This window comes from Staurois parvus, unplaced genomic scaffold (assembly GCF_062004578.1).
Source record: "Staurois parvus isolate SC_StPar_1 unplaced genomic scaffold, SC_StPar_1.0 ptg000066l, whole genome shotgun sequence".
Lineage (NCBI taxonomy): Eukaryota > Metazoa > Chordata > Amphibia > Anura > Ranidae > Staurois > Staurois parvus.
The window spans coordinates 11,244,596-11,268,844 of NW_028317862.1; the positions used below are offsets into that span (position 1 = coordinate 11,244,596).

At 39.3% G+C, this 24,249-nt stretch overlaps 1 protein-coding gene across 1 annotated transcript in view; it reads left to right on the plus strand.

The window, feature by feature from the left end:
• Positions 1 to 24,249, plus strand: part of RPAP2 (RNA polymerase II associated protein 2) — an 88,906-nt gene that overhangs the window by 40,871 nt on the left and 23,786 nt on the right. The window contains exon 11 of the mRNA XM_089668940.1: positions 15,627 to 15,695. Coding sequence (XP_089525066.1) covers positions 15,627 to 15,695 — 69 coding nt within the window. The remainder of the gene's footprint in view (positions 1 to 15,626; positions 15,696 to 24,249) is intronic.

Consider the following 24,249-nt stretch of genomic DNA (forward strand, 5'->3'; position numbering starts at 1 on the left):
GCACAGACTATTTGCCTTTACTAAATCAATCCCAATGTGTGCATGGACACATATGATAACATGGAGGGGCATTTCGAAGCAGTAATGAAAAAAATGCCTGACGCACCTAAAAGTGGCTGCAAAAACGCCCTGTGTGAATGAGGCCTAAGAAATAACAGAACAAATAAAACCTTTTGGGTTTACAAGTAGACCACTATAAGGTTTAAAACTCAAACAAATAGTATTCTGTAGTATCAAGTGAGACAAGTGTGACTATTTTTGGTGCAAATTCTGCCAGTCAAAATTTTCTTACACTTCAAGCGAACCTGAAAATTGGGACTTTTAAAGCGGAACTATACTCACCTCAGTTCCAGCGATACAGCATCCCTCTGCTACTCACTCGGCCTCTGACACCTTCGAGTCTCAATCGCCAGTGCTGTCATTGGCGGGGCTGAGATGATTTCACTGGGAATTCTGTCGGATTCGGCATTGCTGAATTTGTACATTGAGCTGCGCATGCGGGGCTCACTGTACAGGGGTGGACAGGCAGGTAATGCAGAGGAAACCAAGCATGTTGCTTCTGCATTAAAATTCTTTCCTGTCTATTATTTTTTTTTTGGTTAAAGTTCAACTTTAACCATAAACACTCCAGTTCTTACGCCTGTATACCCCTTATGGACCAGAGCAATTTTTAAATTTCTATTATGGGGTTGTTTATTTGGAAATAATTTTGTCATTATATAACATAATAAAGTAATACCGTATTTTCCGGCCTATAAGACGACTTTTTGACCCTTGAAAATCTTCTCAAAAGTCGGTCGTCTTATACACCGGTATACGTCAGGACGGCACTTTTTAGGGGGGCGGCGCGGTGCCGCCGCCATCCCCCCCTTCCGACGGAAGGGACACTAAGTACAGGGGTGGGCAGAGGGCTGCTGTCTCTTACCTGGCTCCCACGACGATCCAGTCCAGGAAGCGCGGCTCCTTCAGTCACTCCGGCCACTCCCTCACTCCTGCCGCTCGGCCCCGCCTCCTCACCGGTGATTGGCCGCCAGAACTGTAGCTCAGGAAAGGCACACAGGCGGCCAATCACGGGCGAGGGGGTGGAGCCGAGCGGACCCGCGAAAATCGAGTGAGGGAGCCGGTAAGTGTGCAGTGCAGAGGTGCTGCTGAAACCACAAATGCTGGCTGCAGCAGCACCATACTGGAACAGGGGTCAGCAAGTGTCATTGGTGTCAGTGGGAGGAATAGTGCCCCATCATTAGTATCAGTGACACCAATGATGGGGCACTATTCCTCCCACTGACACCAACGATGGGGCACTATTCCACCCCCCACTGACACCAACGATGGGGCACTATTCCTCTCCCCACTCACTTTTTTCTCCTTCAACCACTGTGTGGTAATTTGTGCTTTGTGTCATTGTCATATTGGAATGTTATCCTTCTTCTTATTGACAACTTTCTGGCAAAGGGCAGCAGATTTTCCTCAAGAATCTGATGGTATTTTGCTCCATCCAGTTTTCCTTCTATCCTGACAAGTGTTGCAGTCCCTGCTCCTGAGAAACACCCCATGCCAGGATATTACGGCCTCCATGCTTTACTGTAGGAATGGTGTTATATGGATGGTGAGCTGGATTGGATTTCCGCCAGACATATGGTTTAGTGTTGAGGCCAAATAATTAAATTTTAGTCTCATCTGACCATAACACCTTTTTCCATGTGGCTTCAGAATCTTCAAGGTGTGTTTTGGCAAAGCTCTGTCGTGACTTCATGTGGCTTTTCTTGCAGAGTGCTTTTTTTCGTGCAACCCTCCCATACAAGCCACATTTGTGGAGAATTTCTGATACTGTTGTTACATGCACACCATGACTACTGTTTGTCATAACTTCCTGCAACTGCTTCTTAGTTGCTGTATGCCTCTTGGTAGCCTCTCTGACCAGTTTCCTCCTGGCTCTTGTGACATCCCGATCCAGGGAGGATCTGTGTTACCAAATACCGTATATACTCGAGTATAAGCCGAGTTTTTCAGCACATTTTTTGTGCTGAAAAACGGCCCCCTCGGCTTATACTCGAGTCAACGTCTGCAGATGTCTAGCAGGGGGACAGAACAGAAGGGAAACTAAGTACAGGGTTGGGAAGGGGGCTGCTGTCTCTTACCTGGCTCCGGTCCCACGATGATCCGGTCCAGGAAGCGCGGCTGCTCCTTCATTCGGTTCGTCCACTGGATGTTCGCGCGGCTGCTCGGCTCCGCCTTCTCACCGGTGATTGGCCGCCAGAACTGTAGCTCAGGAAAGGCACACAGGCGGCCAATCACCGGCGAGGAGGCGGAGCTGAGCGGCCCCGCGAAAATCGAGTGAAGGAGATGCAGGTAAGTGTGCCGTGCTTAGGTGCTGCTGCAACCACATATGCTGGCTGCAGCAGCACCATACTGGAACAGGGGTCAGCAAGTGTCAGTGGGGGGAATAGTGCCCCATCATTGGTGTCACTGATACCAATGATGGGGCATTATTACTCCCACTGACACCGATGGGGCACTTTTCCTCCCCCCCACTGACACCAACGATTGGGCACTATTCCTCCCCCCTCCCACTGACACCACTAATGGGGCACTATTCCACCCCCCACTGACACCAATCATGGAGCACTATTCCACCCCCCACTGACACCAATCATGGGATACTATTCCCCCCCCACTGACACCAACGATGGGGCACTTTTCTCCCCCCCCACTGACACCAACGATGGGGCACTATTCCTCCACCCCCCCACTGACACCAATGATGGGATATTATTCCTCCCACTGACACCAATGATGGGACACTATTCCTCCCACTGACACCAAAGATGGGGCACTATTCCACTGACACCAATAATAGGGTGCCTCATTTCCCACCCTCGGCTTATACTCGAGTCAATAGTTTTTCCCAGTTTTTTGTGGTAAAATTAGGTACCTCGGCTTATATTCGGGTCGGCTTATACTCGAGTATATACGGTACTTCTTCTTATTAATAGATTTTACTTGATAAAGCCTTTGAAATGTTTTTGTATCCATCTCCTGACTTTTATTTGTCCACAATTTTATCCTGGAGATCTTCTGACAGTGCCTTGCCACCCATAGTTGATTGTTTGCTTCAGTTGCATTACCAGAGACTGAAATGCTCCAGGAAAGCTGTTTTCATGCTGAGCTAATCAAAATGACCACAGCTAATCACAATTGAAAATCAAATAGCTGTGTGTGCCACTAAGAAGGTGATTAGCTATTCCTGATTGAGTTTACAAGTCATTTTTAGGAGGGGAGGGGGGTGATCCTTTTTCCAACTCATTGATTCTGTTTTTTTTTATTTGATTTTTTTCTGACATGTTGGTGTTATATCTTTCACTTGCTGGATAAAACATAAACTGTGTCTGTCTTCATTTCAGGCTGTAAAGCAACAAAATGTGATTATTTTAAAGGGGGGTGATACTTTTCTGTACCCACTGTCAGAGTGATAGAGAGTAAATGTAATATAACTACAAAATTACATTGCATTTCTGGTACCAAAAGAAACTTTATTGTAGTTGTAAAAGTCACACTGTCTGAAACTGATGGGTACAGAGTGGTTAAAAAAGCCAAGCTAAGTAAAAGATAACATCACACCCATGCAGGGGTTGTATTAGTGGTCTTAGAAAAAAATTAAAAGGCAACATATAAATGTGAACGCGATCAGAGACAGGCGGTTTAAACCCAGAGCTTCACATAATTTTGTCCTCTGCCTGTTGCATTGCATTTCTGAAATATGCTTTTGTTTCAATATTTCTATAGTGAGTTCAGCAAAGGAAACAACTAGAAGTTGCCCACGGAGGGGCCAGGTTTATGCAAATTACACTTCTAAACAGTGTTTACAAATACCCTTTATAGCTACGTTCTGTTTAAAGCCTGTTTTTCATTTTGAAAGCTGAATTGAAAGCAAAAGCAGAGGGAGGCAGTGGCAGGGGTAGAGCAGAAAGGAGAGCTGAGAGAAATACAAAGGCCACCATCCTTTGGAAAATGCTAGTTACCTGGCTGTATTGCTTTTTCATCTAATTCAGTACTTTTGGAGTCATTGGCCCAAAACAAGTGTGCAGCAAGTAAAATCTGAAACGCTGACCAGAGTATTACTTGTTTCAGGTTAGTAACTCAAAAAGTAGTAATGCCATTGGGTTGGCAAAAGTAACTATCATTTTCAGAAGGAGGTTATCAAAGGCAACTTGTGTATTATTATCAGGGCAGGTTTCCTTTCAATAGGCAGGCAAGCTCACACCATGTTTGTTTCATCGGGTACCACCAAATTCAGTTTTCTGTGGTTAAAATTATTTAATATGTGACCATGTTTTTAGTATGTTGTGTTCAGGTCCATTGTTTCTCAAGAATCATTCAGCCTCAATTAAAGGACATGTATATGTGGGTGTTGTCTGTACTTCTTTTCAGGTGATTTTTATTAAGTCTTTTGGCATGTACAGTCATAGACTGCAATGGTATCAGTGTATATAAAGTAATCTATACCATATGTTTTCTAATATGCATGATGTGGCAAAGAACCGGTCAGTTAATAGGAAAAAGAGTAACAGATGCCTAATGTATAGTCTGCAATGCAAACCATCATTTTATGACTGTCTTGCAAACAAAATCTGTAACAGTATGTATGTAGATTGGTATGTTGACTGTTTAAATAAAGAAAAAAAGCCAAGCTAGCTACAACCTTTAAAGTGGAACTGAACTCCAATAATTGAATATTATCTATGTTATGGTGATCAATTAATTCTGCCCTGAAAAATGTCTTTTTGTCTGGAAATCCTCCTGAAAAATAGCAGTGCACTTCCAGCTATGTGAGGGTGCCTACATCCACATAGCGGTATATCTGCAGTGTGAGGACTAAGGCACTGATATCTCCAACAGCTAGACTCAGATGATGTGAAATGAGATTTGGTGGTTTCACTGCTCTAGCACTCAGTGTTCTGTGTGCTGTGAAGAAGCAAATCCGTGCCTCTACCAAGATGGCTTCCCCCCTCACAGAGATACAGTGCAGATCAAGGCATGCTAAGTCAGTAGTAGGTGAAAGATCAGCTGCAGGGAAGTCACAGGCAATACTGGTGGCCAGTCCTTTGTTCTCTGCTTGCCTTTTGTGGCACAGCTTTCAGAGTTCAGTCTCCCTTTAACAAAAAAGAAAAACATAATTGAAAGCTATAATAACATAAACCCAGCTCTGTGTCCAAGCAAGAATAATGACAACCTTATGATATGTAAACTTCAAAGTTGGAATTATTGACCAAGTATCCTGTTTGTTGGTAAAAAATGTCTCATTATGGGCAATCTTTTTCTTTCTTTTTTTTTTTACTTTTTTCTTTTTTTTTCAACTCTCTCTGACAAGAGAGGATCTTTTATGGTTTTCCTTTCCCAAGTAATGGAAAATCTATATAAAGAAAGCATTTTCAGACCACAGGCTTCTGTTGTGTCTGGCGAGGTCTCTTCTTGCTGAGGAACCTGAGATGATGGACAGCTCACTATCTGATCTTGCCTTGTACCTTATTTCATGTGAACTTTGATCTCTGCTCCTCCCATGAACTTCCTGTTTGAGCCATACCTTTTTCCCTTGCTGTTTGCCAGATTATTGTGCTCTCTCCAGCCAATATCCCACTCCTGCTGCTATCTGTTTCTCCACTGCCACTCCAATCTTTGGCCTATTCCACGATGATGCTTTTACTTGATCTCAAACTGCAACCACTTTTTACTGATCTTTTGGCTTTTTTACCAACTATGTTTCTGCTTGATCCCTTCTTGCTATATCTGCTATGTTAGCAAAACCCATCTCCACCATCAAGAGCTCTAGTGAACAGCAGTTAGTTCTTAGACTCCGTACCTCAGGTGGACCCTTGTCATCCACCATAGTAACCTGCTTGCATACTTATATTGCTGGTCAGCGGGAGCTGGTCTCTGAGCCAACCTTGACTGTCTGCTTCTAATAAAGCTGAAAAACATGATGTCATTAGAGTGCTGCTGCTTTCTCATACATATCAATTCCATGGCGCATGGACAAGCTCTTCTTGGTTGGCACTCAAGACTTAGGATTTACTGTGAGCATGGAACTGTTACTCTTCTGCACTTCTTATGGAAAATCTAGCCACAATAAGTGTGTGTTATCACTACAACCTACATTTTCATAGTAATATGTTGAAGCTAGTATAGGTGAAGCATAAATGATAAATCCTGTTATCTTGGCTGTCATCTTAAATACTGCATTCCTAAAACTGTTGTAGTACCAAAAAACGTGATGTAACATTTCAAAATTGCCACTTTGGCATTGTTGTCCTTTTGTTGCTAACCCTAAACAACCCTATTTACTGATGGGTTTGCTACAAGTATAAGAGCTTAACCATTACCCGCCCAGCCTATGGCCAGATGGTGGCGGGCAAAATCCCTCAGCGTTCCGGGTGGACGCCATATGGCGTCCTCCCGGGCATGCGCTGTTTGCGCGCCTGCAGAGCCACGCAGCGGCGCGATCTGTCACCGGCCGTGTACCTCGGACACAGCCGATGACAGATCTGAGTACCGGCCCCGTTGCCGGTACCATGTGACCTGCTGTGACCAATCACAACAGGTCACATGACAGTTGTATACAATGGATGGCTTCATTCATGCCATCCATTGTATACTAGTGTGTTTAGCTGTGAATGGTCACAGTGATCACATGCACAAGCTGGGCCAATCACAGCCCAGCTGTGTCATGTGATTAGCCGTGGCCAAATCACAGCTAAGCACGAAAAAAAAAAAAGCCCTGAATGAATCAATGTCATTCAGGTAAATGCTTGCTTATACCAAGTAATTCTTTGCTATAAGCAAATTGTGTAAAAAAAAAAAAATACTGATCACTTCCCCAAAGTAGTACAATGTTATTATGGTAACATTGTACTACTTTGGTCATAGTGAAATATGAAAAAAAAATCTTAAAAAAAAAAAATAATAAAAAATTAAAAATAATACAAAAAAATAAAAAAAATTATTTTTTTTCATACTGTCACCAGTGTCCCTTATCACCGCCATGCCAGTTATATGATGACGCTGTACTGCACTGGTGACAGTATGTTAAAAAAAAAAAATAGTGAAAATTATTTTTTTTCAATTTTTTCATTCTCCGAAAAATTATGACAAAAAAAATACAACTTCAAAAAACTCGCCATGCCTCTTATGAAGTACGTCGGACTGTCTACGTTGCAAAAAGTGGTCATTTGGGGGATATCTGTACTGTTCTGACATTCTTGGACCTCAAGAAATTAGATTGGCTGTCAGTACTTCAGGATTGATCAATATTCAGATCTATACCATAGTTTGTGAACTCTATAACTTTCCTACAAACTAAAAAATACATCCTAATTTGGGTTATTTTCACCAAAGACGTAGTAGAATACATCTCGGCCTAAATTTATGAAGAACAATTATTTATTTGCAAACTTTTATAACAGAAACCAAGAAAAACGTGTTTTTTGTTTTTTCCAAATTTTTGTTTTTTGTTAATTTAGCAAAAAATTAAAACCCCAGTGGTGATTAAATACCACCAAAAGAAAGAACTGGTTGTGTGAAGAAAATGATAAAATTTTAGTTTGGGTACAATGTTGTATGACCGCGCCATTGTCATTCAAAGTGTGAGAGCGCTGAAACCTGAAAAATGGCCTGGGCATGAAGGGGGTAAAAGTGCCCAGTATGGAAGTGGTTAAACTCTTCTAAAGGATAACTGTCCTAAATGTGCACTTTGACCTCTTGAGGACCAGTGACCTACCCATATGTCACTGGACTTCAAGTGGTTATACCGGAATGATGCCTGCAGCTCCAGGCTTCACCCTGTTACCATTTTTAGAGCCGACAGTCGACATTGTACAAGCAATCCGAGCAGCTAACTAGCCCCTTAATTGCATGTACAAGCTGTGGGAGGGGACACTTCCCACTGGGAGACCTGAGTGACCAGCCAGCACATCTGCTGGCTGGCCAGACAGCCAAACAAAGCTGGGATCAGCTTTGATCAGCTCTCCACTGTAGTAAACCAGAAGCGATGACCTGACATCTCTTCTGGTTTACTCAAAACTAAATGGCGCCATTTTAAAAAAAAAAAAATAAAGCTTTGAAAAACACAGATCATGGTGTTTTGAATGCTTTTAAATGTAGAGGAGGGATTTTGGGGGTCTTGGAGACCCCAGATCCCTCCATAAAGAGTACCTGTCACATACCTATTGCTGACACAAGGGATGTTTACATAAATTATGACAGCAATAAAAGTGATTTAAAAAAAAAAAAATTAATGTGGCAGTGTAAAAATAAAAAAAAATATATAGTAATTAAAAAAAAATTAAAGTACCCGCATGCTCTTGCACAAAGGCAAAGGCACGCATCGGTCCCACGCGCACACAGCGATCGTCCCACACGTGAGGCATCACCACAAGTGTCAGATCATGGGCATTAATTCTAGTACTAGACCTCCTCTGTATTCTAAAGTGGTAATCTATAAAGGCTTTAAGCGTGCACTACGGATAGCAAAATTAACATTGTCGCCGTTGCACAGGCGTGCATGTTTGACATCTATTTACTCAACGTGACATCTTTTATATTTTAATAAATTGAGTTATGCATTGTGTTTTTTGCATTAAATTTAAAAAAGTGTATTTTTTCCCCCAAAAATGCTTTCGAAAAAACGCTGTGGAAATAATGTGTGACATAAATAATTGCAAAACCCACCATTTTATTCTATAGGGCCTCTGCTTTAAAAAAACTTAGAAAATTAGTTAGAACCCCCAAACATTATAACAAAAAATATAGATTTTTTTCATGTAAACAAAAGTGTCAAAAAAAGGCCTGGAGGTCAAGTGCTTAAATCTTTATCATTTGTTACAGTAATAATGTATAGTCCTTCTGCATGATGTTTAGAGTGAGATAAGGAAATGGACAGTCAGGTTTAGAATATAGTGTAACTGACAGCTGTAACTCTAGCAATTACCCTGCTGTCATGTAGTCCAGCATTTATTGAAGAATGCTTCAGGTCCAAACTTTTCAAGTGATATAGAACAAATGTTACAAATATTCTTTACCTATGCTCAGCAAATTTGGCCCTGGTGGCTAGTAGATCTGCTCTAGATTATTTGTCAAGCGGAGAAAAAAAACTTTATTTATAACTGAAACAGAAGACTAAGTGAAAAATGTTAGCTCTTCTTTTAAAATGTTATTTAAAATGTTTCTTCCTTGTTCCATTTTGTTGATTTTAGGCAGTTTGAATGCCTGACAATAAGCTTAGTAACCTCTGCTAAAAGCACGCCTGGCTCTATTACAACAGTTCAATAAGTCACTTGTGTCAGTATCATTTTTGAATAGCATATTAATGGCAGTGACCAGTGTTGGGAGTTTGACAATCAATATAAACCTTGACTAGAAGTTATTAGACACAAATATCTGCACCTTCTTCTGTTTAAGTACAAGAATATCGCCTCCCCTTGCTTCAATCAATACCTTCTTGTTTTGAGTCAGAACTCCCTGTTCTTAGCTATGTTCAATGGCTTTCCCCAGATGCGTTGGAGCTGTCGCGTTTGCTTACCCACACTCCAGTGGGTGTACATCATTGTCACATGAGCGCAGCCTGACTCCCATGTCACAATTCAGAAGGTTTACTTGCCAACACAAGCTTTTCTAGAATAGTTTAACATATTTGTCACAATCTGTAATTCAGTTTAAACGTTCCTTTGTTTTAGAAAGCAAAAAATTACACATTTAATCATTATATCAAGTACACAGTTAGTGCCATATACTATAAAAATTAAATGCACTGCTCCAAAAAATTAAAGGAACACTTTGAAAACACATCAGATCTCAATGAGGAAAAATATCATGCTGGATATCTATACTGATATGGACTGGGTAAAGTGTTAGGAATGTAAGGATGCCCCATGATTTGATGGAGATGAAAATTATCAACCAATAGAAGACTGAATTTAACGACACTCTGAAAAACAAAGTAAAACAAGTATGCAGCAGGCTAGTCCATTTTTCTGAAAGTTCATTGCAGCAACTCAAAATGGTACTCAGTAGTTTGAATCCCCCCCCCCCCCCCGTGCTTGTATTCATGCCTGAGGGCATCACTGAGCTCCTGGACAGTCTGGGGTCCAACCTGGCGGCGTCGGATGGAACGCAACATGATATCCCAAAAGTATTCTATTGGATTTAGGTGAGGCGAGCATGGGGGCCTTTCAATGGTATCAATTCTTTCATCCTCCTGAAACTGCCTGCATACTCTCGCCATATGATGCCGGGAGGAGGAACCCAGGACCCACTGCAGCAGCGTAGGGTCTGACAATGGGTCCGTTATGGCTGTCAGGGTGCCATTGTCTAGCCTGTAGAGGTCTGTGTATCCCTCCATGGATATGCCTCCCCAGAGCAGCATTTTACAAGCAGTATAACATCATTTTGTAAGGCTCTGGCAGTACTCATCCTGATCCTCCTTGCACAAAAGAGCAGGTACCGGTCCTGCTGATGGGTTAAGGACCTTCTACGGTTCTACGGCCCTGTCCAGCTCTCCTAGAGTAACTGCCTGTCTCCTGGAATCTCTTCCATGCTCTTGAGACTGTGCTGGGAGACACAGCAAACCTGACAATGGTACGAATTGATATTCCATCCTGGAGGAGTTGGACTGCCTGTGCAAACTCTGTAGGATCCAGGTATCGCATCATGCTACAAGTAGTGACACAGACCCTAGTCAAATGCAAAACTAGTGAAAAACAGTCAGAAAAGATGAGTAGGGAAAAAAATGTCAGTAGCCTCCACTTGTAAAACCATTCCTGTTTTAGGGGTCACCTCATTGTTGCCCAGCTAGTGCACCTGCTGTTAATATCATCAACACCAAAGCAGCTGAAACTGATTAACAACCTCCTCTGCTACTTAACTAACCAGATCAATATTCCAGAAGTTTGATTGACCTGATGCTATACTCTGATTAAAAAGTGTTCCTTTTTTTTTTTTTTTTTTTGAGCAGTGTATTGTTTTACAAGACACCCAGTACATTGAAAATCCGTTAAAAAAAAAAAAATTGCAAAACGCTTCATACTTTCGTTAGAGCTTCATTTTCAAAAAATTTTTATAGAAGTATTTTTGAAGTACAAGATAAAACATAAAGGATGACACAGAAATTAGCAAATTGTCCATATACATCTCACCCAAAAACCGAGTTATTTGTGGACCAGAAGTTCTACTGAATCCAGGTGTAGCAGCAGACATAAAGCAAAGAAGGAGTCAATAAAAGAAGATGCCTTCACAGCTGGGAGGGATAAGGGAGTGATGATGAAAGCTAAAGATCAAGTAGTGTAGAAAAAAAAGCAAAAAAGGGGGAGGGAGGAGGACATTAGGAGCATCCAAGCCATTAATAAAAGGTTCCAGTGCCCTGCAAAAGTTTCAAGACCCTGGTCAAAAAACCGGGCAATCATGGGGTACGTCCACCATGTGTGTAGAATGTCCCCCAAGGTGGAACAGCTGCGGTAGCACGTGCCGGAGGAAGATGGATTAAGGTGTGCTAATAGGGATGGGCCCATGTACCATCTTGTGAGTTTTAAATGTGAATTCGACTGTGAATAAGTTGATGGAGCAGATAGCCATAGTTGACCAAATCTGTAACCAGTCTTCCCTATCTCTTGTGCACTGAAGATCACTTAATCCATCTGGAGACATAAGTGTGACTAGAGGTATTGGTAGAATCATTCAGTTGTGAATAAATGATAGATATGAGTTTAGGAGTTAGGTGTTTATGAGTTTAGGAGGAAGAGGTGCATGATAACAAATGCTCAAAGAGGAAATGCTGTTTGTGAGCTCCCTATTGGCAAGTATGCCGAAAAAACTGCTATTTTTCCCTAATTTCCGCCCAGGCATAGACACAGCAGCCATTTATGAAAGAGTGGATAAAATGAAATTTGTGAAAGGGCAAGGAGAGTCTAGTCCGGAAGGGAATAGTGGATTGCCTAGGAAGGGTAAAAGGGGAAAGAGAGGCAAAATGACTTTGCTGAATTATTTGGTGGAATCCCAAATATGGAGTGTGGGGAGCATTAAAGAGCTGATGGGTGTTGGTATGGCTTTTGTTGGTAACTGTGGTAGTGGGTACGGGAGAGAGACTATGGAACAACAAAGCATCTCCAGGTCAACCCAAAGGGGAGCTTGTCATGAGGCATATAGGGAGACCAAGAGAGCAATTTGTGTGGCTGTGAAATATTTGCAGAGGTTGTGTGTGTGAAAGCGCAAAACAAAATTTTGGAAAGATCTCAAAAAGTGCAACAGGATGAAAATCGGAAGGGTGCAAAATAGATATAAAAGCTTTGGCAGGATGGTCAACTTCATAGAATTAATTTTCCTGTAACTCTGGAAAAGCCTGGACTAACAAGAAAGATAGCGAATTGTAGCCTAAAGATGGTGGCAAAGAACTTTCAGCCAAGAGAGAAAGCGGGTTCGAAAGCCCTATCTACTTTAGGCATAATGCATCTATTACCAGGAAAGGGAGTCAAATATTTTATAAATGTCTAGCTTAAGAATCATGCTGGGAATTCGTCATTGATGGATCAGGTGGATGACTTTGCGAATATTATCTGATGGTTGTCCATATGGGATAAAACACACCCGATCTTTAGAGATAAGAGTGTGAAGAAATGTATTGACTCTAATTGCAAGGATTTTTATGATCATGTTCAGTAGTAAGATTGGTCAGTAATTATGTGAATCTAGAGAATTTTTTACCAGGTTTTGAGGGCATAATTATATGGGCTGAAATAGAGGAAGGCTGTAAATCCATGTGATTTAGACAGGCTAGTCTGATGTGGGGGGCAAACATCTCTCACAACTTTTTATAATATAAGGCCGAGAAACCTTCTGGCTTTCTTGCGTTTTCGAAGATTTGATAATCCTAAGGACTGTCAGGACAGTGATTTCCACTTCTATCTCGTCTATCATAGACTTGTATATAGAAGGTAACATGATGTCTTGGAATAGATCATCCACCAGGTCTCTATGTAAAAAGTCCGAGGACTGACTGACAGAACAGAAGAAAATTTATCCACGATAATGACTTGGTTGGCATCTCAGGTATGGGCATTGAGTAAATTAACTATCGTTGGACCAGGTTTAGTGGAAAAACATTTCCTCCTGATCCATCTCAAATGTTTTTCTGCCTTGTCAATAAAAAAAGTTGAGTTCCACTCTGGTTTTCTCTATTCGTTGCCGTAGGGAAGACATTTTGAGATATTTTAAATTGTTTTGGTTTGGTCAAGGCAGGAAGAAAAGGAGGAAATCTTAGAATCACTCTCTCTTTTCCTGTGCGTGGCAACTTGAATTAGTTTCAAAAGGACCCTTACTTCGGTAAAGAGTAGAGGAGCGATCTTGAAGATACTTTGACAGAAGTCCAGAAATCTAAAATAGAGCAGCTGGTACATGTATCTTCTTTGAGTTCTAAAATAAAGGAAACATGCTATTAATTGCTACTCAAGGTGGTGCAGGTTGCTAGACCATTTAGCAGTTAAATTCTCGGGTGTCAGCTGTTAGAGGGTTTGTAGGCAGCAGGGGATGTTTAGCCACCTTTGGGGAGACTATCTGGTCATAAAACTTTTCTGGACAGCAGGATCCATGAGTCACCAATGCCTAGTAAGTGATACAGAAAATCTCTAGTGCCTCACCTGAATTCAGTGAAGTGGGGGTGTGGTCAATAAAATAATGGAAAACCAAAAGCAGACATATTGTCTCTGAGATCAATATGACACTTTCTATGGTAATAGGGTGGTTTGGTTACACTTTATGTCTACAGAGAATTTCAAGAAACTCAGCGACCTGATATAACCACATAACTTGACTCACATGGCGTTTAGAGATGGAATTCTTGTGTTTCATGTTAGTGCTTGTTACTTTTTCAAAAACAAAAAGGAAAACGCGGGACTTTTCTATTCTTGCTGAAAAAGTTGTTAACTTGAAAAATGAAAATCAAAGCAACCACCACAACTAAAGAATGGTTAGCTTTAACATATTACATTTTGTAATTTGTACTTTGGGTTGGATATCCTTTAACCCCTCGATGCCGACGTAACACAAATATGCGGCCTCACAGAACTGGGCTTTTTTCCATGGGGCCGCATATTTGCATACCTGTCTTTCTGCTGGGAGTGCGCAGCATGGCACGCTCAGAGCACAAAGACCGTGGTGTCACAGAGTACCGGGTCCCATTCTAACGATCGGGACCCGGGACTCCCGATTCCGGGTCACATGATCACTGTGATAGCCTCTGACTGGCTATCACAGTGATTAGTCACTGTACAGCCTGGCCCCCTTGTGTTTTTTTTCTCTCCATGAATGGAGGAGAGAGATACATTGTATCTCTCTAACTCCTCGCCTAGAGGGGGGGAAAAAAAAGTTTGTAAAAAAAAAAAAAGATAGATAAATATTACAAAATAAAGAAAAAATACCTGAATCTAGTTCAGTGCCAGGGTAAGTGTTTGGGTCAAGGTCAAAGGTCAGGATTTAAAAGAAAATTGGTGTCAATGTGTTTTAGATATAAAAAAACAAAACAAAAACAAAAGGCGCTATTGTTTCTAAGCTGTACTACGGGTACAAACATCATACACATATATGGTATCGCTGCGATCATCAAGAGCTGGAGAATTTATTTTAGGTTGTTCTATGGTGGTAGGTTATGGTAGTAACGAGACACACAGCTAAATAAAAAAAAAAAATTTTTGTTTTTACTATTTTGGGCCAGTTTCCTTTGATGATGATAAAAAAAAAATCAGGAGATATCAATTACCATTTACCACCAAATGAAATCCCAATTTGTCCTGAAAAAAAACAAGGTATAATTCACCTGGATTTACAAAGTAGTTGTGATATGTACGGTTTTACTAACACATGTCAACATTGCAAAATTGTGCTTAGGCATTTAGATGTTTTACTCTTCGGCGTGAAGGGGTTAATTATCAAAACTGTAGACTGAGACTTAAGTTGTGCAAAATCCTGGTCTGCTGCTCACTTGATTCACACTATTGCTTTTTCACATACAGGGAGAGAGAAAGCAGTGCAGAATTTGCTAAAGGCTCGCTGGCCCCTTAGTTTTTTTTTTTTAATGATTTCACAGACGTTGCACAACTTTCACCCAAGATGCACACATTTTCTAACTGGATTCAGTTGGAAAAATGTTTAAATCCTAGGTGAAGGATACGTGAAACACTGTATAGACACCCATGTATTCCTTTGAGCTTCTTCCTCCAGTCCTCATATTCCCTTTGGTCTTTCATGTCTTTCTTCCCTTAATACTTCTGCTCATTGGCTTTCAATGTGCTCCTTCTCTCCAATTCCCCCCCCCCCCCCCGAGTTTTCGCATGATTTTTTTATCCTTGTGTAAATTTCTGTCGGTCCTCCTACACCTCCTGTTCTCTGTGTGTCTTCCCCTGATCCTTGTGCAACTTGTATCCTTTTGTGCTGTGCACATTTCAAAACATAATAGCAAAACATTTGTGGCATTAGAGATTGGGGAAGGTGGAGGGGGTGTTTATATTTGCTGGAAATTTTATTTTTCTTAAAGGTAATCCAAATAATATTTGAGGACATTTTGTTTTATATTTTTTTCATTTGTCTTTCAGATTCACAAACAAAAACATTAATCACACTATTCCAGAATGGTCTATAATTGGCATTGTTCTTCTGTCTGCGTGAGTATAGTTCCTTTTTTTTTCATTACAAAGGCTAAAATACAACCCTGCCTGTTTATTATTTTTAGAAATCTATGTTTAATGTTTACTAGTTTGTCACTTCTGGAAGGCACTGCCACAACCCAATACAGTGATCAATCCCCCCCCCCCCCTCGCTCTATCACAGACAAAAAAAATCCTTGCAAAAATATTTAGTCAAAAGTGAACTCCCTTGGTGTGCTGCTATGTTATTATCCCCTTACAGATTCTCCAAAAAGTGGTGAATAAAAGTTTTTCCACTCAATACAGCACTACTAATCACCAAATGATTGTGCAGTGCAATCCAAATCCAATACCGTTATTACTTCCTATATTCAAAAATGAACATGTAGCAAATCTCGTAATAAAGTGTACAAATATACGTATGAGTGAATAATCATTTGTTTGGTATTAAACCCACAAGCAAACATTTATTATATTGCAGCTTACCATTTCTTTCATGTGATGTTTGCATTCTTTTTCTTTCTTTTTTGGGGGGTTTTCCTCTATTTTCTTGTGATCTTGCCAGCAAGTCTGTTGTTTTTCAAAGGAACAAGCTATGCAGCAGAATGGATCAGTTACAGAGATGAGGCAAACCATTTAACACTAGCAGGGGTACTTACAATTATCACCTTTTTTATTTATAATAACCTTTATCCCAAAAAGAAAAAAAAAGTTTGATGTAACTCCCTATAAAGTATTAGCTAGAGTTTTGCTTCAATTTATTAGTGTATTTAAATATGTTAGTACATCTAACACCCCCCCCCCCCCCAGACTGGCAAAGGTGCCCCCTGTGCTCCTTCATCCAGGGTGGGGGCACAGGAGGTGTATTAATGGCCAGATCACCAGATGAAAACAGAGGGAAAAGCTTAAGAAAAGAAAACTAATGCTGCCACCACATCTAAACATCTAATGATTGTTAAGTTGCAATATCTGACATTTTGGTTTTGAGTTTAACACTGGTTTAAACTTTATAGGAAGAAAAAAGTAATCATAATTGTGAAAACCCAGTCTTAAAACTCATTGTTCTTCATCCAAAGTAACATCCACCACATTGTGTTCACTTTACTTGCCTCCTTAGATCAAATAGTGTACTGCAACCACACAGTTGCTTCCCTTCACCAATTGTTGGACACAAACTCACCAATTTCCATTGCCAAACTGTCTCAAGATAGGCAAAACTCGTTTTGAGAAGCTCTGGCTATTGCTGCATTAACTGCTAATGAATGAGTCCAGGTGGAGATATGCTGCTTTGTATCAGGGGCAGGGCTATTCCTTCTCATACCTTATGTCAAAAGGCATATAAAAACCCAACAGAGTGTGTAATATTGTAAAGGCACAAGTATGTATTCAAAACAATGTTGCACTTGAAATTCCAGTTTAACACAAATGCTGTCAGCTTTGCCTAAGGCTCCGTTACCACTAGCGAGATTTTAGATGTGACTTGAGTTGCACAGAATCGTATGACAAAGTTAAATTGCATTCTTTTCAATGGTGCCTGTTCACAACAATGCAACTCAGCATGGAGTGATTTTGGAAAAAGTTGCTGTACTACTTTGGTGCGATTCCAGGCCCCATACAATATGCAAACCACTTCAAAGTAACGTCTGAGTTGCACTACATAACCGAACTGAAAGTTAGATCAAAATCTGATCACAGTAGTGTAAACGTAGCCTTAGAAGCCAAGGCTCTCACACCTCTCTGAAAGCGGAGCTGACTACGCTGTTCATGGGTCACTTCTGCTCTCCAACATGAAACTCGTACGCCATCAGGCTCCGCCCCCAATGCTGTGCTTCCAGAGGGGTGTGAGCACCTCGGCGTCTTTAGCAAAGCTGACAGATCGCGTGTTAAGTTGGAATTACTTTTCTTCATGTAAGTGCAACATTGTTTAGAATAAATATTTGTGCCTTCACAATATCACACTAAGTTGGGTTTTCTTTGTATGCCCTTTGAGATATGCTGAGAAGGAATAGCCCTGATACAAAGCAGTGGGTCTCCACCAGGACTCCTTCACCAACAGTTGATGTGGCAATAGCCAGAGCTTGAGAGAGGTAGCCAACTGGAATTGGTGAGTGTGTGTTCAATAGTTAGTGAAGGGAAGCACCTGTGTGAATACACTATTTGATCTAAGGAGAGCAATTAAAGTGAACACAATGTGGTGGATGTCACTTTTGATGAAGAACAATGATTTTGAAAGTGGTGCTCCAGGCTCTCCCAAAAAATTAAATGTCAGCAGCTGCAAATCCTGGAGCTGCTGACTTTTAATTTAAGGACACTTACCTGTCCAGGGATCCAGCAATGTCCCTACCTGAGCTGATTCTTCAGTCGGCTTCAAGTGTAAGTGGCGCATTTTCAGTAAGGGAAACCGTCAGTGAAATGTTGCGGCTTCGCAGCTGGTTTCATACTATATATATGAGTTTGTTGAGACATTTGACTGGACACCGAATGGATTGATGTGCCAATTGAAGCATTCACTTATATGGATTTGCACTTTATTATCAGATTTAATATAATGTTTTTTGCATATAATACGTTTATAAGGATATAGGATTTGGATTATGCTGCACATTAGTTTGGTGATTAGTAATGCTGTGTTGAGCGGGAAAATTTTTTATTTACAACTTTTTAGAGAATACTGTGCCCCAACCCAGCATAAAATTCATTGTTTGTTATTAAAAATAACCAGTCAGGTCTGAACATTATGTAAGTAACTGTTCAACCCTAATTTATTAAAAAAAAAATCATACTTTCTATTCCTCCCCACGTTCCTACATATTACACTGACTGGGAAAGGGAGGCAAGAATTGGCACTCTTAGCTAATCAGGGCTCTGCTGTTATGCATAGTACCGACAGGTACATACTGTATGTCATGCTTATAGAGGCTGAGAACGCACATATGGGCAATGTAAAAAGTAAGGTAACATATAGTAGCCAAGCATATCACCTTTCATTATTCCGACTTTGGGGGTCTGAAATCTGATTGGCTGCCAGAATTTACCACTTTTTGCACACCATTCGTGTTCTTTGTTCTGACTTTAGGAGTATCTAAACTCCAAAACAAACATGTACTTTATTGTTACCTACCAGTCCCTAGATGTGTTGATTGCATTCATTTTCGTATTAAGAATATTTCCAGCAAATACCTGTTGATTTTGTCAGAATGTATGCTTGCCACTTCCTGTGAGCTTAAAAGAAAGCTCAAAGAGTAATAATCCCATGAATAAATGTAATGGAGATAAACAAAATACTTGAAGGGCAGCCTGTATAACAACCATGGCTGACTCCATAGTGATAGTGGAAAAATTGGTGTAGACTTGAAGTTTTTCATTCCCCAAATTACCAGGTGAAAATAAAAGGGCAAAGAAGCCTGACAAAAGAAAACTAATGCAGACACTACATCTAAGGATTTATAAGCTGAAATATATTAAATGTTGGTTTTTGGGTTTAAATATGCTTTTAAAATAAGCCTTTGATGATGTAACAATCACAAAGCATATTTTTATTTTAGGTAATATTTGTTTATCAACATTATTATTTTATGTCTATACATAAGATAGGTTTTGATGTACTATGTTTATATGCTTGCATTTTGACAAACATTAGGTAGACAGTTTATGAAATTTTATTTGGTGTTTATAGTATACATTTGAAATGTTTGTTTTTCCAAGAATATTTCAATTGAATTAAAAATAGAATCTTCCCATAACTCCAAAAACAAGGTACATATCTGGAATTACAGTAATTTTCTGTAAATGTAACTGCTGCTTTTACCTCTTGTTGTGGGTTTGATGAGTCATTTGAGCCTCTAGGGCAGGGAAGTACTTACGAGACATTCACAGGTCAAGGAACGTTGTGGACCAACATTGTAGCCTTCCTAGCACTACACTTAATATATTTTGATATTGCTTCAGTCTGACACATTGTTCTATATTCACTGTCCCAAGAAAGGCTGTACTAGCAGATATTAGCGCAGGCTTCAACGAGCCCTACATCTGTGTCACTCTGTCAGATACTGCTCAAATGATTCATTAAATCAGAACACAGAAAGTAACTTTACTTGAATGCTTTGGCATCAATTTTTTATCAGCTATAAGAACAAATCTTTTGTCATTTTTATTATATGCTCTTCTGGTTGAGCTGGTAATTTGTGAAACAGATCTTATGAATTTTTTAGTCTTTCTTTACCTTATTTTTGCCAAAAATAGTTAAATGTTGAAACCGCTTAAATCTTTCAAGAGTCAGAATACTGAATTAAAAAAAATCTCTTGAGCTCATTTAACACAATCTGTATCCAAAGTAAAGCAAAACAGAATTGAGGGAGATTGAACTTTAATTGTTCATTGACTATATAGAATATACTGGTTTACAAACTCTATTTGAAGAAAGTTGTATCAAAACTGTTTTTTTTTTCTGTAGCATACAGGTGTTATCTTGCCTTCTTTGAGAAAATTAAGCAAGGAATTGTAGTGGGGTTTTGTAGTAAGGGTTGTCACGCATTTATGTTAAAATGTTTTTTGCTAGAAAATGACTTAGAACCCCCAAACATAATATAATTACCAAAAGCGGAGGTCCTACAAAATGAAAAGGTGGTGGTTGCAATTTTGTATGTTGCACAATATTTGTGTAGCCATTAAAAAAAATATACACTTATATGTAATAATTTTTTGTTAAACATAAAAGATTATGTTGCATGGAGTAAATAGATACCAAGCATGTCAACATATTAAAATTGCCTGTGAAATGGCGACAAACTACCATACCTAAATTTGTCCATAGGCGATGCTTTAAAAGCCTTTACAGGTCACCAGTTTAGAGTTAAATATGGGCTCTGGTGCTAGAATTATTGCTCTCACACCATTGTGCTTGTTTGCATTTATGCGTGAGTACAGGGGATGACATATTGGTATACCGGGCCAGTACCATGTGACTGCTGTGACCAATCACAGCAGTCACATGACATTTGTACACAATGAATGGCTTTCATTCCTAGTCATTCTTTGTGTAATTTTGTTATGAGCTCTGTGAATGGTCACAGAGCTCACATGGTACAGACAGGGCTAATCACAGCTATCCACAATACTGCTCAATGAACATAATACATGTTGTATGATGACAGTGTACTGCACTGGTGACAGTATGTAAATAAATAAATTGTGAAAAAAGACACATTTTATTTAACTATTAATTTCATTTCTTAATTTTCTAAATAATTGTGATAAAAAAATTACAACTTCAAAAAACTTGGCATGCTTCTTACAAAATACCTTGGACTGTCTACTTTCCAAAAAGGAGTAATTTGGGGGGGTATTTGTACTGTCCTGGCTTGTTAGTGTCTCAAGAAATGATATAGGCAGTCAGTACATGAGGTGTGATCAATTTTCAATGATACATACCATAGCTTATAGACGCTATAATGTTCACATAAACTATATAATATACACTGATTTGAGTTATTTTTAACAAAGAAATGTAGCAAAATATTTTTTTTTTTTTCAAAATTTATGAAGAAAGATTATTTACAAACTTTTATAACAGAAACAAAGAAAAAATTTTGTTTTTTCAAAATTGTTTTTTTTTCGTTTATATAAAAAATTTAAAAACTCAGTGGTGATTAAAGTGTTACAAAACCTGCAACAGTAATCAGTCTGCATATGCAGTAAAGCTTGCATGTTCTACTCACTGTGGAACTTAAAGGGTTAATCCTTTGCATTGTGTAAAATGGATGTTTGATCCTGTCTTCTCTGATCCTCTTCTTCTTCCACATTCCCCATTTCATCTTCTGATAGAACACAGCCTCGGGCACACTCTGCACGTGCTCAGTTTGGTGTGTACTGCTAGAGAGGTTTTTCTTCTTCTTGGGAGGGTGCATGTGATCAGTACAGGGCCAATCTGCACTGTCCAGACAAAGGGTCAGGGGGTATGCAATCTCATAGGGCAGTGAGAGAAGAATGAAAACTACAAGCTTTAACCAGTGCTCAGTTGGACACTGATAGAAGTCACAAGACTGATCTAACTGCTGATGAGAAAAGGTGTTTAGCAGTTTATATTTACTATAATAATTGCATTTCCATGTTGTGTGTACTGTGGGAGACCAGATATAGTGAATGCAGGGTCCTGGGTTTAGTAACACTTTAAACACCAATGCCAAAAGAATGCTCATGCTGTCTCAAAATATAAAAATTTAATTTGGGTATTTGCATGGTTGAGTAATTGTCATTTATTGTGTGACAGTGCTGAAAGCTGAAAATTGGCCTGGGCATGAATGGGGTGAAAGTGCCCGGTATTGAAGTGGTTAAGATAGAAAGACTCTCACCTGTTATATACCTGTATTTGTTTTTTTGTTTGTTATTTTTTTGCTTTTTCACATGATTTTTTTTTTTGTTTTAGCAGAAATATACAATTTTAAAATAAGAAATTAAGGAAGCACTTTCTCTGCATGTCAGACTTTCTGTCTGTAAACTGGTAGACTCATACTGAACTGAAAATGTATAAATGAACTTTGCTGAAAATGAATATCAATACTGAACTAAAGATGAAACCTTTATAGCCAGGTTAGGCGTCTTTCATATGACATGCAGACTTTTTAAAGCATGCTTATTTTACCAATGCCTCAAAAGTCAGCGAGTATATAAAGCTATATTATGCAAACTATGTCTGACAGCTGTATAGTTCATTCTACTGTCCTATCTTTTTATTAAATGTTTACATTAAGATACAATATTACAATATTACTAACAGATAAGATACAGTATATTTGCCTGCAGAACATTTTCCAAGCATGTACTACATATGTTTAACCGAGCAATGATCTTTCATACAGTTCTATTCCCAGGATGGCTAATTTGCATATTCAGATGATGTTTCTGACAAAGAAAAACTGAGAACATTGTGACATCTTATTGATTAAGTAATGGCCATGCCTTTCAGTTCTGGCACAGTGCTTATTGTTGTTATATGTGATGTTTCATATGGCTTTTACAGATGGGAATATTACTATTGCTAGTTTCATAGATCTTTTTGAATGTTTAGAACATTTTATGTTGAGGCTAAAATAATTTTCAACAGCTTTCGTTGACCAATAAATTAAAATTATTATTTTCCATACGTTCTACTGTGTAAAACACAAAAGTGTATGGGAGAGGAGAGGTCATGCATTACTAACCCCAATAAAGGAAATGCATAGCTGCCCATTATTATAATAAATGCACTAGGTATATTCATCAGTATTATAGGAATCTGTACTCTTGGTTAGGAAAACTGCTGCATTTATCAACTTGTTTAAATTTGCAGTTGGTCAGAAATCTCCCTCTGGTGTTTTATGAACTTTGAACATGTGTTCTTGCTTTTATTAAATATAATAGTAATGAATTTTAAGGTAAACGTTGAGACGTGCAGTAGTTCAGAAGGAAATGAGAATCCATGTAGCCATCTTCAGCGTCGACTTAAACTGTCTTTAGTTTATACCCCTGGTACAGTCTAATGGAAGCTTTCAACATTTTTCTCCAGAAATGTCTTGTTCCATTCTGTTTATCTGAACTGGCTGTTGGCAGTGAACTGTGGTCAGTCTTTCTCAAGTAACAGCGGGGCAGGTAAAGCTGTCTCCTCTAAAAGCTTGTGAGAGCATTTTCGAATGTTCAGGGAGCTGAAGCATCAGCTAAGGGACCTGGTATTTAAACAATCAGAAAATGACCATAATCGCTTGACAATCGTGCAACCACTTGAAGTAAATATGTCATGCAGAGGTCCTCTGGGGGTGCAGCTCTCACATCTAACTGAAATCTCATGTTTTACACTTCTCTGGTGTATTAATGTAAGAATGCTGGAGCTATTGGTTCTATGGGCCAAAGGGAGCTGTTTATAAATGGCTTTAAAATAGTGACCACAAAACAGGAACTGAAAAGTCTATATTACTGTAAACCATGTTTAAAATGTTATATCAGCTGTATGGATTTTACCGTACTGTTCCATAATTCATGGATAAAAAAAATGAACGGCAATAAAGTGAAAGGAAGTAACTGACCAGTTCTAAAAAGTGGAAAGGCATACAATTTTATAAATCTATAATGAATCACACATGACCATAGTGATTGTAGAATGTATACTACTTTGATTTTGAAAACAGAAATAAAACAATGTAAATTAAATGTACAAAACATTTGGCAAGTAAAACAGCCCCCATACTGCATACAGTATGTATTTAACCTGTACATTAACCTGTTTGCCTGCAGTTCAGCCTTAAACCTGTTTGTTCTTTGAAAATAATTGCAAACTGCTGACTCTGCTTACACCCTATAGAAGTGATTGTGGTGATCCTATACACTGGTCATTTCTACAAGTGTAAGTGAAATCACAAACTAGAGAGCAAGGAAAACACCTGTTCTGTGCCCCAAGTCAGAACTCCGTGAATCTCTGCAGATGACTAACTCAGTGAATAGTTATTTCAAGCTGTACAGTGTTATTTTAAGTGACCAATCTGGCATGGTCAACTGAGCAACCCTCCCAGTGTAATGGCATTCTATCTGATTTGTAAATGGA